The sequence below is a fragment of the Notolabrus celidotus genome, chromosome 12 (genome assembly GCF_009762535.1).
Source record: "Notolabrus celidotus isolate fNotCel1 chromosome 12, fNotCel1.pri, whole genome shotgun sequence".
Lineage (NCBI taxonomy): Eukaryota > Metazoa > Chordata > Actinopteri > Labriformes > Labridae > Notolabrus > Notolabrus celidotus.
In genome coordinates this window covers 32,088,678-32,106,929 of record NC_048283.1, presented here as the reverse complement: position 1 = coordinate 32,106,929, position 18,252 = coordinate 32,088,678, and the positions used below count along the sequence as shown (strand labels likewise).

Sequence of the window (18,252 nt, the reverse complement as noted above, 5' to 3'; positions counted from 1 at the left end):
TTGTTTTTCATATCAATGCATATTATTTGACTTATTCTGTAAAATCAGAAAATATAAATCAGAACATCTTGTCAAGAAATTAGAGTTTAAAACCCACCTTGACCAGCGATATGAGACAGTGGATTTGTCCATAGAAAGCACTGCGATGCAGAGCGGTCCAGCAGGACTCTTTATCCTTCACCATCAGGTCAGCATTTTTACTCTCCAGCAGCCACTCCAGCAGGGCCTTCTTTCCCAGTGAGGCTGCCAGGTGCAGGGCGGTGCGACCAAAGTTATCCCGAAGGCTGGCCGCATTGTGGCAGTATGAAGTCAAGAATGCCCGAAGCTGCCCCTCAGAGCCGCTGGTCAGTGCAGCAACCACCTCGTCTGCATGCTTCTGTGAGCGGCATCTTGGGGTACAGTCTAGTGGTGCCAGACTCATCCTGACCTCCAGCAAGTCTTCAAACTGAACTCTCAACCTTTTTTTTTTTTTTTTTTTTTTGTGAAATCAATAAGTTCTTCTAACAGCCCACCACCCACTATCTAAAACAAACTTCAAAACACCACAATGTGCAATGGTAAACAAAAAACACTGTCAATAAAACTATCTTGTGTAACAGAGCTGCTCTCCCAGAAGAAAATAAATGTTGTCAACTAAAGGTAGAGATGGTTTGGAGTGCTAGAATTGTGCTTGTGTTGAGGTTCCACTGCACCCTAGCAACCCCAGAGTCTTTTTAGGACTCGTTTCAGTCCACCATTTCAACCGAGAGTTGAACACCAGCTAAGGTGCTTAAAGCATACAATGGCATCATGAATTCAATAAATACAAAACTCCTTGTGCGTTTCATACAAAGTTTTACATATTAATTTTTGCAAAAATATATATTTTTTCTTCTATTTACTGTAATAATTTACAAAAGTCAAATTTTTCAACAACCCTCTGACCTTCTCAACCAGCAGTCCAACCATCGAACTAGAGGGGAAAGGCCCCCTTTCCCCCCAAAATGCTCACTCTCTTTTTCAAAACTCCATAATTGAAGAGTCCACCTGAGGAAGAGAAATCAGACTGAAAGTTAGCCCTGAAAAACTCTGGCCAGCACTCACTCATCTAAGTTTTAAACACTCAAACTGTGTTGGTATGTTAAGCTATGTGTGTGGGATGCTGTTAGGGTTGCCAGCTGTCCCGTATTAGCTGGGACATCCTGTATATTGGGCTAATTAGTTTGTTTCATACAGGACCTCAGTTGTCCCGTATATTGACTATTAACTCTTGTAAGTACAGCAGACTGCACTCTACAGATGCTAGATCAGATCAAACGGCAGTGGCAGATCGTGTGCCAATCACACCGCCTGTCATCCAATCACAGGCCCCCTCACGCGCACCAGTTGTATACAGCACAAATGCGCCAAGTCCTGCAAAAAAAGTGTGGAGAGGATTTTCTCTCTGATGGCCATTAAATGGTCAGACTCAAGAAACAGATGCAGCACAGAGCTGATCAAACATGAACTTCAAATATCTGTAAACTGTGACTTGTCATGTGCGGACTTCTCTCTGGAGCAAGGACTAAAGACTGCTTGAGTCAGTCAAGAGCAGCAAAAAGGATCCATGGAAAAAGTAAATTGGGGGAGTCATACTCCTCTTTTGCATTTCATTTATCTTTTGCCTGTTTTTGGATGTAAAGAGCCAAACTGTGGTTTATTTGAGGTTTATTCATATGAGGTCACATAATGATACAGTAAGGATTAAAGGGAGTATACACACTTTCTGGATTTCCAGTTGAATCAGAATATGAATATACTCTGAATTCACACATCATGTTCACACCACTATGGCACTGTGCACCTGTCCCTTATTCAGTAGTGAGAAAGTTGGCAACCCTAGATGCTGTAGTAGTAAGAAGAGATCCAACACTGCAAGTGCAAAGGTCAGAGCCAGACTGCCCTAATAACAGACTGAAGGAGCAGAGGTCAGCCCAACTCACACCTCTGACAGCTCTGTGGATATGAGATCAGGGCCAATGCATTTTAATATCGCACACAGCTTGCATGAGTGAGCTTATGTGATAAACGAGATATTATAAGGGAGGTTCATGTTGCTTAAATAGCCAGATTATGTAACAGGCTACGTCCACAGATAACATTAGCTTCTTAGTTTCTGTTTATCCCAATTCAACCCTTCATGTGATTCTGAAGGACTTTGTTTCTTGAGTGACACTACTTGTTTATTGCACAAAGATCAAATGTCTCCAAACATTTGAAAACATGTTTATAAACTGTGTAAGAACCAAAGAGATGCTTCGCCCTGCTGACTGTTAGCACTGTGCAGGATAACGTTACACCATAATATACAACATCATGAAGTGCTGTCATATCTGTGAGCTAACCAGGCCTATGGGGGAGGAACATGTATCTTTATGGGTTTATAACCAGAGGTTAGATTATATATCAACAGTTTAAATCTAGTATTAGCCAACTACACAGAGAGCTAGCTTAGCATTAGCTGCATTGACACATCATCGGGCAGTTCATCACAGATACATGGGAGTTAGTTTCTTACCTTCCGTTAAATAAAGAAAGAGGAGGACATGGAGGAAGAAGCATCAACCACGGACAAACACTGTTTCATTATTAGTTTACTTCTCTGATGTAAATGTTGACAGGACTGGAAGCCTGAGATCCTGCAGGTTAGGTAAAACACTGTTGAGTGTGGAGCCTTCTGATTGGTCGAGCCGTGAACATCTCTGTTGTTGATTGGTTCTTTCTTTGTGGGTTGGTTGGACCCAGAACGGGCTGTCGCTGCTGTGCCCATGATGTCATATAAAGCATGTTATTTAATTATTTTTAGGCTTGACATTATTAACACAGGTATTATTATTATTATTATTATTATTATTATTATTATTATTATTATTAATATTATTATTATTATTATTATTAACACATTAAATAAAAATGTTAAATAACGTATTTGGTAAATAATAATAAGTAGGTAAGTAGGTAGGTAGGTAGGTAAGTAGGTAGGTAGGTAGGTAGGTAGGTAGGTAGGTAGGTAAGTAGGTAGGTAAGTAGGTAGGTAGGTAGGTAGGTAGGTAGGTAAGTAGGTAGGTAAGTAGGTAGGTAGGTAGGTAAGTAGGTAGGTAGGTAGGTGCTTGTGGAAATAGATAACTGGTTCAGTTCAGGTGCAACAACATTTCTTTAAATGTTAACAAAACAAACTACATTGTCTTCCACTCCCCTAAAAAAAACTAACATTAAGCAGATTTGTCCCAAAATAAACAGACAGAATATTCTAAGAGTCAGCTCTACAAAATTTCTGGGGATCCTCATTGACAAATCTCTTAATTTCAAATGTCATATTGAAGATCTAACAAAAAACTATCTAAATATGCTGCTTTGTTTTTTAATTTGAGACATTTTCATTCACTCTCAGCAAGACTGACCCTATACAAAACCTTATTTGAGCCACACCTACATTACTGCAATATATGGTGTAACACATTTCCAACCCACTTAAAAAAACTTGAGACTCTTCAAAAGAAAATCATTAGTGCCCTATCATGGTTTGAGTTCACTTCTCCAACCGGAATACTTATCAATTGTTAATATCTTCTGAGGCTAACTCAGTTACCTCCAGAATGCCTGTATAATGTACCAGACTGTCTACAAACTGAACCAGAAATTGTGGGAGCTCATTCCAATCTTCCTACCCATACACACACATGCCACCAGGAATAAAAAACCTAATTACTGGGAGAAAACAAAGATATGGAATGAGCTTGACGATGGGTTAAAAATGTCACATTCCATCTCCATCTTCAAGGAAAAGCTAAAATTGCAACTTCTGGCAATGTATGATTAATTTACTGATCATATCAATGCACCCACTAATCTATGTATTTAACCACACTATTGGGATTGTCTGTTGTGTGCTTGTTCTATGTCTGTTAGTATGTTGTTGTATCTTGTCTGTTGCCACTTTATTTGTGGGAAACTGTGTCCCCTATTAAAAGCTTTAAATAGCGTCCTTGGGGTCACCACTGTTCACACATCCAACCATTGTGAAAATGTTTACTGAATATATATAGATGTACATTTGTGATGATGTGTGTGAATAAACTAAACTAAACTTATAGGTAGGTAGGTAGGTAGGTAGGTCGGTAGGTAGGTAGGTAGGTAGGTAGGTAGGTAGGTATCACCATTACTGCCTGTTTCATAACCAGCTAAAAAGTCCTCAAATTAGCTTGAAATGACAAAGTATGATCACTTAATACTTTGCTAGTATTGCAAATGTTGTATTTTGCAATACAATATGTTAATGTTAATGATTGGCATTTATCATCCTAAAAATTACCATGTGTTTGTTGTCTAATACAATGTAAAAACAAACAAAATAAATAAATAAAGCAAGCAATCAGATATAAATAAGGTAGGCTCCAAAGTTTCTCCACAGGTGTAACAAAAAATGCCTAACCCGCCCAAAAAGTGACTTGGCTTTCAGCAGAGTATCACTTTCAGCCTTGATCCAGGTTTCATGAAATGGTTGTCACAATGACCCAGGCTAAGAATGGAAAGGGTCAGAGGAGGGTAAAGCTAGGGTTACACTGGGATCTTCACAGGGGCTTCCAAATATGACATATTGATGAGCGTGCCCTGCTTCAGTATTCATGCATGAACACGTCCAAAGTTTAGCTTCTCAGCAGTATAATCCTGCATAATCCAGCAGACAATTCCTCTACAAGGTCATGTTTTTTTGTAAAAAGATATTGAAAATTCAGCCTATGTTCAGAGGCAGAAAGAATCTGATTGTTCCCTTGTTTTAGGGAACAATGACAACTTTACATTGTGCACATATTGTAATTTTGCTGGGGAAATTGATTAAATCTAAAAAACAAAGAAATGCCTGGGCCTCCTACACCTCCCACCTCTGACCCTTATTAAGCCCTGTTCTATACATTGATCTCATTGATACATAGATAACAGCAGAGAACAATCTTGTGCTCTGTGTTTTTTTACATTTGTGTTTTTGCAAGTGAAGTGAAACCACTTATTTCGCTTTTAACATTACATGGGACATAGTTTGAATAGGTCTATACAATCATTCCAGTTTTATATTTTTTCTCCTTAAAAGATGACTCTTGATGTATTTCTTTGTTTTGTCTTTAAGACTCTGTTTTGAATGACCAGTCTTTTAACAGATCTGCACCATGATTTGGCAATACGTCATCTTTCATTTGCTCTCTGTTTGAATTCTTTGTATACATGGTTTTATGTTTTGTCAAATGAAAATATGATTCCGATAAATCTTGACATTAGTGGGCAACTATAGAGAACCCTTTTATGAATTAATGGCAAAAACGGATGGGTTAAGTGATATGAGATCACAGAATAAAATGCTGAAACAGTTTCTGCATCAGTTTTCTATTAAAGGCTGTGCATGTTATTCCACTGAAACCCTAACCTATTAAAGGGGTTTGCTGAGAGCTGGGTTAGATATTTAATGCCATGATCAGCCAGTGAATCAAACGATCCTTTATGAGTAATTCCCCCAAGAAATGTCATTATGTAAAGATAATTGTAAAAAGTGCATGTGGATTTTTCACGAGTTATGAATGTGAGACATAGTCATCACCAGATAGCAGATAAGAGGAAACATACTGGTTACATTCAGCCTGATAGAGCAGGGGTTCCCAAACTTTTCGGCCCTCAAAATATTGGTGCCAAAGACTCACGACCCCCACTGTCCCTCAAAGTGATTTAATGTGGCTTCATTTAGCTGGTCTGCAGCAAATTAACCTACCTATATGAGCATGTGTCTGTGTTTCCTGTGCCTTTTTGAATTAACCTGCTGCTACTGATGCTTTTGATAATTAACTGTTCACTAACACTAAACTTAGGAGTCATCTGGTAAAAAAGAAAGGCAGAAAACTCATTACATTTTTTATGTTCAAGGTTTTATTTCAAGGTTTGCTACTGTTTCTGTAGATATGTTTTACTATGATGGGTAAAATTTACTATTTTTAGATAACTTAAAAGAAAAAGACATCCTGGAAGTCATCTCACGACCCCCAATTTGTGTCTCGCGACCCCCCAAATGGTCCCGACCATAAAGGTCCCGACCCACACTTTGGGAACCCCTGTGATAGACTACTCTCTCTTTTGAGAATAGCAGAGCTCAACGTTGAATGGACGTCACTCCTATGGGACCCTTGTGTTCCCTGGACTCCCAGAGACCGGTTCATGTATTATCGGGAACCTACGCGCAAATGTCACATTAGATGTTTGACAACAAACGTATGAGTTGTACAATAAAAGTGTGGAGGGGTATCATGGGTGGAGTTTTTAATTTAAGTCTAAATAAACCTGTATGAGTGGTCTGCTCACCCCTCTTTGTCTGAGGAATGGTATGCTCCCCTCTTCCAATGATTTGCTCAGTGCTGCTCTGTTTAGTCTCTCCTTCGATCCCCCCGCCGTGTGGCAGAGGAGCTGGAAGTACGTACATGGCAGCATGAGGAGACACGAAGCATTTTCTGCTTCTAAAGCATTCCGAAGTTATTCCCCGTTGTGATTCTAGAGGACGGGCGTTTTCTGCGGGACTGAACCATCGTTGAGTTTTTTTTTAATATCAGCCTGAGGTCTTTCAAAAAGCGAGGAGGATTGCCTAGAAGTTTACCAGCTTCCTCACCGTCAAGGAAATGTAGAATTATCCTAAAGCAGGATGATTTGGAGGTAGCAGGCTGATGTGGAGCCTCAGTAAGAACTTGGACCAGTATTCAAAGGGATTACAGTGGGAGACGTAGTTGAGAAACTTTCCCTTGTTCCTCGTGGAAGAAGAAGAAGGCGGTGACTGGGCTGTGTGGTTGTAGTCTTTACGCACAGTCTGCGCCGACAGATTTGGAAAAATCCAAGATGCGCCTGTTGAGCACGCCGGGTGGAGAAATCAGAGGTAGAAAACTGAAACCTGCTATGATGCATTTGCTGTTCCTTCTCTGTTTTGTAATGTTCTGCCAGAGCTGTCCGGACAAGTGTTTGTGCGTCTCACAAACTGTAAAATGTCAAAACCAGGACTTATACGCCATTCCGGATTCTTTACCAAACAGCACCAAAGTACTGTTCGTTACAGGAAACTATATTTCCGGTATTAGTATAGACTCTTTCCCCACCCGCTTGGAACTGTTAACAGATCTCTATCTCAGTGGGAACGAGATAGAGACTGTGGATGAAAAGGCGTTTGAGAACCTTCCAAATCTTGTGCGGCTGGATCTGAGCAACAACAACATCCTGAATTTCAGTGAAAGAGCTTTCCCTGATGAAAATACTCTGCAGGTTTTGAACCTCAGTAGTTGTTTTCACAATCATACCATCCTGGAATTGGGCTTCCTCGAGAGTGGAAACCTTCAACAGCTGACAGTCCTTGACCTGTCCAACAATGACCTATTGATCCTTCAGGATGACATTTTCTCCAGCTTCTCCCAGCTGGTCAACCTCAGCCTGCAGAACAGCTCCATCATCTCCATTCCGAATGGGACCTTTAAGGTGCCACTGCTGCATGACCTTGACCTGCGAGACAACAGCTTGAGGAACCTGCCCACCTCCACCCTGGCGCAGATCAACCTCACGCCTGGCCTCCTCATCCAGCTGGCAGGGAACCCCTGGCGGTGTGACTGCTTCATAGAGGACATGCTGTTCTGGCTGAGAAACGCCACTCAGATCATCGACAGGCAGGACCTTACCTGTGCGGTCCCAGACGCCCTAAGACACCGGTCTCTCCTGCATCTGGAGCCATCACAGCTGAAGTGTCCGGGCGACATGGAGGGCGTGCTGGAGACTTCTTATGTTTTTCTGGGGCTGGTTCTGGCCCTGATCGGTGTCATATTCCTGTTGGTGCTCTACCTGAACAGAAAAGGCATCAAGCGGTGGATTTACAACATCAGGGACGCTTGTAGGGACCACATGGAGGGGTACCATTACAGGTACGAGATAAACTCTGACCCTCGTTTGGCCAACCTGAGCATCAACTCAGATGTTTGAGCGCGGACAGTGTGTGGGACCTCACAGCGAGATATGAAATGACTTGTACTGTTATGATTTGCATGAAAGTCTTCCTCCCCTTCTTCTCCTTGATGCTATACAGATTTGACATCTGTCGTGGCTCCTTACTATCCCCTCTCACAACCTCCATTCAACCACTGCCGCATGTCTTATGAAAGTACCTGGCAGCTGCTTGTCAACTGCGTGTCTTCCGTGTTGCATTGCATGGACAATGAATACTGGTAAACGGTTATAGGGTAAAGGGTAATCTGTTCTATATTCACTTTTCCTAAAGGAGAAACTCGGAGTACAATGACTTTGTAAAGAATACTCGTCAAAACCACACACAGCTGGTCATTGCATCCTTGTCATTATGCCTCTACTGCAGAGAAATGCTATTCTGCTTGATTATCAGTTTGTTCTTTTTAATATGTGAATTTGTGATATAAGGTATGCTCCTTTTTGAATGATTAAAGTGCACATTGCATAGTTTTTGGATTTACTAGATGGATGTAATTACTCTTTTCTGTGAAGATATTCAGCTAAATAAAAGCCTCTGGATTGCCGGTACCTGTCTCGACTGAGGACCTTTAATCTTTAAAGTGGGGGAATGTGATCCACAAGCTTTGACAGGGGAGAGACGCTCACTCCTGAGGCAGCACCACGGCTAGCATGAGCTATGTGACAAACACTAAATGTAGCTGAACTTGGAAAGTGAAACGTCTGCACTTCCAGTATTTCCACGGTTGGGGTTAACAGATGAGTTTCTGCAGCACAAATCAAAGTCAAAGTGAGAAGCAGAATAGAAGGGCAATGCTACCTGAATTGAAATGAGCCTTCATCTGTGGGTCTATAGGTGATGCAAGTAGCTAACAGTTATCTCCTGTCCAATTTGCTTCCTGCTGTGAATCTGATAAAAAAAAATCATTGGCTCAGCAGTGAAATCCCCAAAATAACGTCTGTGAGCTGCAGCCAGCGGGCAAGTCTCTCAGCCAATCATCTCTCGAACACACTTAAAGCCTTACAAAATATTTCAGCTGCAAAAAGGTGTTCCTTGGCACATGCTAATGAGGGCAAACTGAACCCTGTTATTCAGTTGGGGCACACAGAGGTATTATGGAAATGAGCTCAAGCTGCTTTGCTTTCTGTGTAACTCTGTTTAAGGGGAAGTGACAGTCGTAGAAAATGTGTTTTTTCTATTAATGTTTTCTTCCCCCAATGCTACTTGTCGTGCTGTCCAGTGTAATATGAGTGAATAATTAATGTGTGGGTTTCCTTTGAAGAGTATGCCATGCATGTTGCTGTCGAGCAGTCTATATTAATGAGGATGTTTTTTCATGTCTGCACACAGGAACAACTGTGAACTTCCTCGGCCTGGTGAAGAGCACTTACACAGATAGTAATTTCTCTCTTCCTTCAACTCTCTGTTTTTCCAAACAAACACACACACACACACACACACACACACACACACACACACACACACACACACACACACACACACACACACAGTATCTCTAACAACTGGCCTTACATAGCCTGCAGCTACACGTCATTTGTAGTAGAGCAGCATGGCCTGTGCACAGATTTCCCTCACTGTAGCAACAACAGAGTGTTGTCATGGGGTATTTATGGATTTCATTATGAAAAAACTCATTTTTGCCATCAGCTGCTGCTGTAATTCGGATCTCTGGATGTGTCTGATTACACTCATTTAAAAGGGGAGGGCTGTGTAACACTATCTGTCTGGTCTGGTGCACTGTCTGGTGTTAATCTGTGTGTCCCTTAACAAACGCAGCCGCCGCTTAACTGTCTCTGAGGGATGAGGACGTGTCGTCACACCTTTGATTTCACACTTCCTGCCTGGAAATCTTTTTGTTTAGGACAGTTAGCAGGGCTCTAATCTTGGAGATGAAGAGTAGTAGTGTGTAATATGCTGTATGTTATCATTTTCATGGCTTCAAGGTGTGTTTCTCAGGCTCCTATTCTGGTGATCACACCTTCATATTTGGCTCTTTGTCGTCCCCCTGAATCAGATGCTGTGTGTTGATTTCAGCTGGTTGAAACCATCCCAGGCCCGGTGGCTGTAAGTTACACAAGCTTGTTTCCTCACTTTGGCTTTGTAATTGTTGCAGGTTCATTTTGAAAATGGATGGTCTCACTTTCACAGACACAATTCCCCAAAGTGAGGCTTCTTTACCTCTTCATCCCAGGAGGGCCACACAGGTGCGGGCTGCTCACAACCTAATGTTTCCACAGAGACTACCTGTGAGTATCCTCCTCCTCTTCCTCACACACTCTGCAGATTCATATTAATGAGGGATTTTGCCCAGCCACGCCTCGAGCTACGCTTGGCAGAGCAGGTGTAATTATAGCGGCGAAACAAAAAAGAAAAAGAGAGCGGGGGAGTGAATGGTTGAAAGGGAAGAAGAATAAAATAGATGAGTGTGGAGTTCTCTCCGCGCTATTAGCACGGCGACACCTTCTCTGGCTGGCTCAGTGGCCCCTTTGTGCTTGTTAACACGAGTCTCCAAACAGCTTCAATGTCTAAATAGCCGGCCATTGACTTATGGTGTCAACTGAGATCCAGAAAGACAGCAGCAGCGCTCTGCCTGCTCCCTGCTCTCTGAGCTGTCTGTTAAAGCCATCGCCTTAAGCTTATTTCCAGACAGGAGCAGGGCTATCTGCTAAGGCTTGACTATTATGTGATACAGACAGAAGTAATATTGTTTTCACAGCTACCTTCCCTGCCCTTGTGTGACTCAAACTTAAGAGGTAGGGGAACAGAATCTTCAGTCTGCAAAACCACGTTCCAAATTTCAGGCTTAGCTAATACGCAGCTTCAGCAGTCAACTGCGTAAGACAAATCGGGTGGGTATCTTGCAAGATAAAATGTTGTCCTTGTGTTTCTATCTTTGCCCTGCAGCTCGGCATGGAAATATTCCGCCCATTGATATTCTAAACAACAAAAAAGGCCCTGTAACTCTGGGAAATCCTTGCTTGAACTTGGTAACTCACATTTTGGAAACCTCCTTTTATCTTGGGCTAGATTCCAATCACTGTCCGTCCTGCAGAGCACGGCTGCAGCCAATTATATCACAATCTTTCATGTAATCTGTAGCTTTTAACTGCACATGGGAGACTTTTGTTCCCTGTCTTTAGTCCTCTAGACAAAGGGCGCACCAGGCCTGGAGGAGAGGTGCTGTCATCAAAATGAGAACAAATCTCTTGCTCCTTGCTGCCTTTTCCATAATGCCAAAGCCTGATAGAGAGATTTAGAGAGATAAGTGGATTTAAAGAATAAGAACAACTACATATATGAGGCATTATTTCACTTGGTCAAAAAGAGAGAACAGTGACATACAAGATGGAGAAGCACACACAGTAAACCATTCTACAAGCACACCACTGCAGCTGAACTCAGAGATGCATTATTTTTGCAGAACTGAAAAAGAAATCACTCGCCACAATAAGCCAGTATGAACAGAATTAATAATCAAAAGTTTTAAATCTTACTTAAATTGAAGAGAACAAAATATTTACCCTCATTGTCTAAAAAGAACTGGTCCTTAAAGCAAACATTATCAGTGGAATCCTGGCCTCCACCCAATTAAATTGGACACATACACACCGTTCCCTAATTTCAGACATGCTTTTGAGCCCCCTTTAATATGCCAGTGCACTTTCCTAGTGTGGAGAGACAGACTGGCAGGTTATCAGATCACCAGAGTGCTGTAATTACATTCAGCGCACCGCACTGGCCTGCTGCTCCACAACACCTGGCACATTGCCTACTGACCTTTCTCTGAGAGAAAAATCCACCATGCAAATGGCAGTCACACAGAACACGCTTTGTAAACTAAAATTATGATAAAGATTATTTTAAACATAAAACAGAAATTCAATCAGCCTCTCCGATATGCCCACATTGCTCCCTCCGGAAACATGGTTCTGCCGCCTGGACTACTTGTCATGAGCCCCCTCAACCGTCACCTCTGCAACCTCCCTCCACATGAGATGCCTCCGCTTCTCTTAATATGGATTTATGACACCAAACACGAGGCTGTTTGTGGAAGCCTGCCTCCTGTTGGGCCATGTCGGGCTTAATGAACAAGCAGCCTCCTAAACGAAGACCGATCAGAGCTGACAGCGCTGCGGTCTCTTGGAGTGAGCTCTGCATCTGCCACACATGCTCAAGGAGAAGAAGAAGTGGTATGCAGAGATACGGCGAAAACCAGGAGGCAAGTGCAGCTTATGATGTCTGACAGCTTTGCTTGCCGATCTTGTACAAAGATGGAACCCAAGAAGACTGTTTAACGAGGCCTAAATTAGCAGTATTAGTAGTAGCATTTATTCAGTCAACAAACATAACACAATTATTTTCACAGCACAGACACTTTCAACAAAGCACAGTAATGTATTTAGTGATGACTGAAAAGGCAGACGCATTAGGCTTATTTAAGCCTAGCCTATGTGTTCTATCTAATTAAGCTAACAGCTTCCAAAGTGTAAAGAAAAGAAAAACAAAAGTGAACCACAAGTTTTTAAATTTATACTGGCATCATTCTACAAATGAACCCCATCAACACAAACACATCTTCATTCACCTTTTATAGCTTTTTGTGCAGTATATTTACAAAGACCTCTCAAATCATATTGACATATTGAAAGAAAGTGCATCCTAAGAATGACCTTGATTTGTATAACTGCAGGGACTGAAGGAGAGGTAAAGCTACATGTTTGGTTCAACAGAATGATGAGTAACTGCATCGTAGTTGAGGATAAATGTCAATAATATACTGACCTTTGCTGGGGGACTTTTTGTCCTGGAAAAAGACCTTAGACACAACTTTTAACAACTTCACAAGAATGGTGATTTTTTTGTCACTATATAACATGATAAATATATCTCAATATCAATCAATCTTTATTTATATAGCGCCAAATCACAACAAACGTCATCTCAAGACACTTTTACAAACAGCAGGTCTAGACCGTACTCTAAGGTAAATTATTAACAAAGACCCAACATCAAGACAGGGTAAGATCCAGTCCCATCTTACAAACAGGACTCAGTCTGATTTCATCTGAATCCACCATGAGCAGAGCACTTTGCAGCATTTAGCAAGTTGCGGTGACAAAGAAAAACTTCCTTTTAACAGCCGGAAACCACTAAGAGAACTACACTCATGTTACACAGCCATCTGTGTCGACAGAGTTAGGTTTGGAAAAAGGAATAGAGGAGATGAAGAGAGAGAGAGAGAGAGAGAGAGAGAGAGAGAAAGAGAGAGAGAGAGAGAGAGAGAGAGAGAGAGAGAGAGAGAGAGAGAGAGAGAGAGAGAGAGAGAGAGAGAGAGAGAGAGAGAGAGAGAGAGAGAGAGAGAGAGAGAGAGAGAGAGAGAGAGAGAGAGAGATGAAGAGAGAGAGAGAGAGGGAGATGATAGTGATGAGGTGGCTAGTATTAGTTGTAGCTGCTGGAGTCTAGAATGTCCACAGCAGCAGGCGGTCTACGTCGGCGACTCAACACATCAACATATTTAACTTATAGACACAAAATCTAACAGTGCCTCTTGGAGATCACATACTCTTGTGCATTTCTGATGGTAACAGGATTGCAGCTTACACTCAGAATAAGATGAAATATGATCTACAACTCAATCATGCCTGTGGATGATACCTCGGGGTGCACTAGAGCAGTTTAGTAGTGTTCCTTTCATTTTTGTTTTTTTTTTTTGTTCTACAAATCCAGGGGTTAAATTTTGACAAATATCCCACAACCTTTCATGTTTGAAACTAGGTCTTAACTTAAAATAGTCAGTGTTAGGGTGCCCCATGTACAGAGGCTCCAGTCCTCAAAGCGGAATTTCAATCAGACCTGTAGCCCTTGGCGGCATGTCTTTCCCCCACTCCCTCTTTCCAGTTTCCCACTCTATCCACTGCCTGTCCTCTTGATGAACACATGAAAAAGCCCCAAGAAATAATCTTCAAACTGAAAAAAGAGTCTGTGTTCATGTGTTACATCTGAGCTGTGCAGCCAACAATCAATCAGGCACACATGGAGGATTTTTGTGTTGATTTGTCTGCACTCCATAGCTCAATAATCAATGGTCCAGCCTCAAAAGGAGCTGGTGTTCTAACTTCAGTGTGTTTTCTATAAACTTAGACTTAAAACCTGCTTTAGAAATGGCTGTAACAGGAGGGACAAGAGCGGCCCAATCATTGCATATTAAAACCCACTGGAGACTGATTCATGTGCGGACATGTACGTCTGATGCCGGGCTCAACTATCAAGTGCTCTCTGGTGTTTGCTTTTAAACACAAAGTGAGAGGCCCGAGTGTTTTTACACTCATTTCTTTCTTTAAATGAGCTGATATTCTGACAGGTGTGCTGGGAAGATTGCTGGTCTGAGCTTTTAAAGTCAGTCATCTTTGGTTATAAAAAGAAAAATCCAAACAGTGGTCTAAACATGCTTCTAGCTCTGACTTGCCTCAGCAGGTTTTATGCAAATAATCATCCAATCTGTGATCTTGGTTTGGTCTTGCCAAACAATAAAAGTAGCTGTTAGATAACTCATTACAATTTATGAACTTATTGTACTTACCGTTAATCGTTATTTCAGTTAATTAAGTACGGGAGGTCAGGGTACCATAAATAATCAATCAGCTATCTCAGGTGATATAGTATTTATACAAGTATTCATACTGAGAGATGATTCATACTGGGCATTCCTGTTGTTTTTTTTAACTTATGATTACTGTGTCTGGTTTATGGTATAAAATGACATCAATTCTGACGTGCAGTTTTGTTAACTCTCTCCTCCCTCCATTCCTCCAGTGACTAAAATGAGTTGAACTTTAGTTTGAAGTCATGTAAGCTTGAGCAACAAACAAAATATGTTTTTTAATTCCTCTGCTTGACTTGAGGTTCAGATCTGAGAAACGGTGAGAAAACTTACCTCATGTTAAGTGTAAAAATCTTAATGTAGCTCCTTATCATATTGTATGATAATGTTTGAAGCCAATAAGAAAGACAGGTCCCGAATGGCTACTCTATGATAACTTGGAAGATGCCTATTCATCCTACTCTCACAGCAGCCAAGTTTAAATGCTATTATAGAGACAACAGCTCTATTCCAGGTTCTAAGTTACATACAGTGGGGCAAAAAAGTATTTACTCAGCCACTGATTTTGAAGTTCTCCCACTTAGAAAGATGAGAGAGGTCTGTAATTTTCATCAGAGGTACACTTCAACTATGAGAGACAAAATGAGGAAAAAAAATCCAGGAAATCACATTGTAGGATTTTTAAAGAATTTATTTGTAAATTATGGTTGAAAATAAGTATTTGGTCAATAACAAAAGTTCAACTCAATACTCTGTAACATAACCTTTGTTGGCAATGACAGAGGTCAAACGTTTCCTGTAAGTCTTCACCAGGTTTGCACACACTGGAGCTGGTATTTTGGCCCATTCCTCCATGCAGATCTCCTCTAGAGCAGTGATGTTTTGGGGCTGTCGCTGAGCAACACAGACTTTCAACTCCCTCCACAAATTTTCTATGGGGTTGAGGTCTGGAGACTGGCTAGGCCACTCCAGGACCTTGAAATGCTTTTTACGGAGCCACTCCTTCGTTGACCGAGCGGTGTGTTTGGGATCATTGTCACGCTGGAAGACCCGGCCACGTTCCATCTTCAATGCTCTCACTGATGGAAGGAGGTTTTGGCTTAAAATCTCACGATACATGGCCATGTTCATTCTTCCCTTAACACGGATCAGTCGTCCTGTCCCTTTTGCAGAAAAACAGCCTCAAAGCATGAGGTTTCCACCCCCATGCTTCACAGTAGGTATGGTGTTCTTGGGATGCAGCTCAGCATTCTTCTTCCTCCAAACACGACGAGTTGAGTTTTTACCAAAAAGTTCTATTTTGGTTTCATCTGACCACATGATATTCTCCCAATCCTCTTCTGGATCATCCATATGCTCTCTGGCAGACTTCAGACGGGCCTGGACATGTACTGGCTTAAGCAGGGGGACACGCCTGGCGCTGCAGGATTTGAGTCCCTCTCGGCGTAGTGTGTTACTGATGGTAGTCTTTGTTACTTTGGTCCCAGCTCTCTGCAGGTCATTCATCAGGTCCATCCGTGTAGTTCTGGGATTTTTGCTCACCGTTCTCATGATCATTTTGACCCCACGGGATGAGATCTCGCGTGGGGCCCCAGATCGAGGGAGATTATCAATGGTCTTGTATGTCTTCCATTTTCTTACAATTGCTCCCACGGTTGATTTATTCACACCAACCTGCTTACCTATTGTAGATTCACTCTTCCCAGCCTGGTGCAGGTCCACAATTTTCTTCCTGGTGTCCTTGGACAGCTCTTTGGTCTTGGCCATGGTTGAGTTTGGAGTTTGAGTGTTTGAGGCTGTGGACAGGTGTCTTTTATACAGATAACCAGTTCAAACAGGTGCCATTAATACAGGTAACGAGTGGAGGACAGAAGAGCTTCTTAAAGAAGAAGTTACAGGTCTGTGATGTGATTTCCTGGAATTTTTTTTCCTCATTTTGTCTCTCATAGTTGAAGTGTACCTCTGATGAAAATTACAGACCTCTCTCATCTTTCTAAGTAGGAGAATTTGCAAAATCAGTGGCTGACTAAATAGTTTTTGGCCCCACTGTACATGTAGAGTATCTCTTCTAGCTTAATCAGTAACTGAAAGGACAATGGACAGGGAAAATTAAATTAAAACCTTGCCATTTTACAAGTTAGAACAACAAATTCATAACCAGTACTTTCTAGTGTGAGAACATCTACTGTTAGCTTTTAGACATGAGCTACTGTTCGCTAGGATGTAACATTACTAATACAACTGTTAAATCATGTGACAGGATACAGGAAAACAGGAAACATGGGAATTTTTGGATGACATAATGTTGCCTAAAAAGTGGTTGAAATAGCTGATATTTAACTTATGCTTAGTGGTTATCAAAGATGTTGTTTTATTTTGAAATATGAGCAAATATCCTCTCAGATTGTCACTGTTTTCAGTTGCTGATCAGTCAGAAGTTATGATCAAATACCTTAAATGATACGACTTACAGCTAGGCAGGGGCAGGTACATGTACAGATTCTAATTGTTTGATGACCGTAAGCAAAAGGATCACGGAATCACGGTAATGAAATTGCGGTCCTGTGATAACAGCTCTAAAATGTGTTATTTTCAATCAATCAAGCTTTATTTATAGAGCACCTTTCATTCAAATCAAATGCAACCCAAAGTGCTTTACAGCGATTGAAAACAAGAAAAAAGCAGAAATAAAATAATGGCAAGACATATTAAAAACAAAAGTGGATTTTAAAATAGAGACTAATGCACACCGACAACAATAAAATATATGTAATTAAAATAAGTTAAAGCGTCAAATTAATATTAAGAATATAAATAGTTAAATAAATACATTTAAAAGGGTTAAGGATAAGAGAGTAAAATAAAATGAAGGCTAAAAATGTCAATAAAACTAGGTAGATAAATAAAAATGAATAAATAAATGAATTAATAAATAAATAAATAAAATAAGATAAAAAGTTTAAAATTAATAAAATAATAATAAAACATACAAAATAAAAGATTCTGTGTAGAAAGCAACTTGTTCCCTGAAACACAATGTATTTTATTGACAAACAACATAACATGTGGACCATTTGTAAACATGTAAAAGTTGAGAATAGTAAAATGAATATTTGATGAACAGATTTTGTTTAGAAACGCATACACCATTACTACTTTCACAAATCATCTCAAATAATGCTATATTGATTGTGTTAATTTAGAATGAAGTGTACCAAAAATGGGCTTCTGGGTGACTGGCATCTATTTTTTGGGTTACCTGGGTGACCGATCCCGCCCCATCTAGTTTATGATTGGTTGGCTGGAGCAGCAACACTTGCACCCTGTCAAACAGATAAGGCGCTAGTGTTGTGAATAGATTACACGAACACATCAACACAGTACTCCACACACTTCACTGGCTTCCCATCACCGCAAGAATACATTACAAAGTCGCTCTAATCATTATAGTGGCCCTGAAGGCCGATGGTAATAAATATTTCAAAATCACAAAATGCATTTCAGAGATCACAACATAAACTTCAGAGTCACAAAATACATTTTAAGAAACCAGAAAAGGTAGGACCATGGTACTTGTTTGTGATTGGCTAAACCCAAGTGCAGAGCCAGTGCAAAATTTCAA

The 18,252-nt window shown here is 40.9% G+C and overlaps 2 protein-coding genes across 2 annotated transcripts in view; one reads left to right on the top strand and one right to left on the bottom strand.

The window, feature by feature from the left end:
* The window catches only part of ibtk (inhibitor of Bruton agammaglobulinemia tyrosine kinase), a 30,575-nt gene extending 27,866 nt beyond the window's left edge, over positions 1 to 2,709 (bottom strand). The window contains exons 1-2 of the mRNA XM_034697781.1: positions 2,537 to 2,709; positions 98 to 1,026 (exon numbers count right to left, since the gene is read on the bottom strand). Coding sequence (XP_034553672.1) covers positions 98 to 421 — 324 coding nt within the window. The 5' untranslated portion in view covers positions 422 to 1,026; positions 2,537 to 2,709. The remainder of the gene's footprint in view (positions 1 to 97; positions 1,027 to 2,536) is intronic.
* A 3,706-nt stretch (positions 2,710 to 6,415) lies between these two features.
* tpbgb (trophoblast glycoprotein b) lies at positions 6,416 to 8,577 on the top strand. Its single transcript, XM_034698568.1, has one exon. It carries the CDS (start codon positions 6,886 to 6,888, stop codon positions 8,005 to 8,007), a length of 1,122 nt encoding a protein of 373 aa, XP_034554459.1. The 5' UTR covers positions 6,416 to 6,885; the 3' UTR covers positions 8,008 to 8,577.
* Positions 8,578 to 18,252: the final 9,675 nt, after the last annotated feature.

Coding starts and splice junctions, on each gene's coding strand:
- tpbgb (XM_034698568.1), top strand. CDS start 6,886: ATGCGCCTGTTGAGCACGCCGGGTGGAGAAATCAGAGGTAGAAAACTG.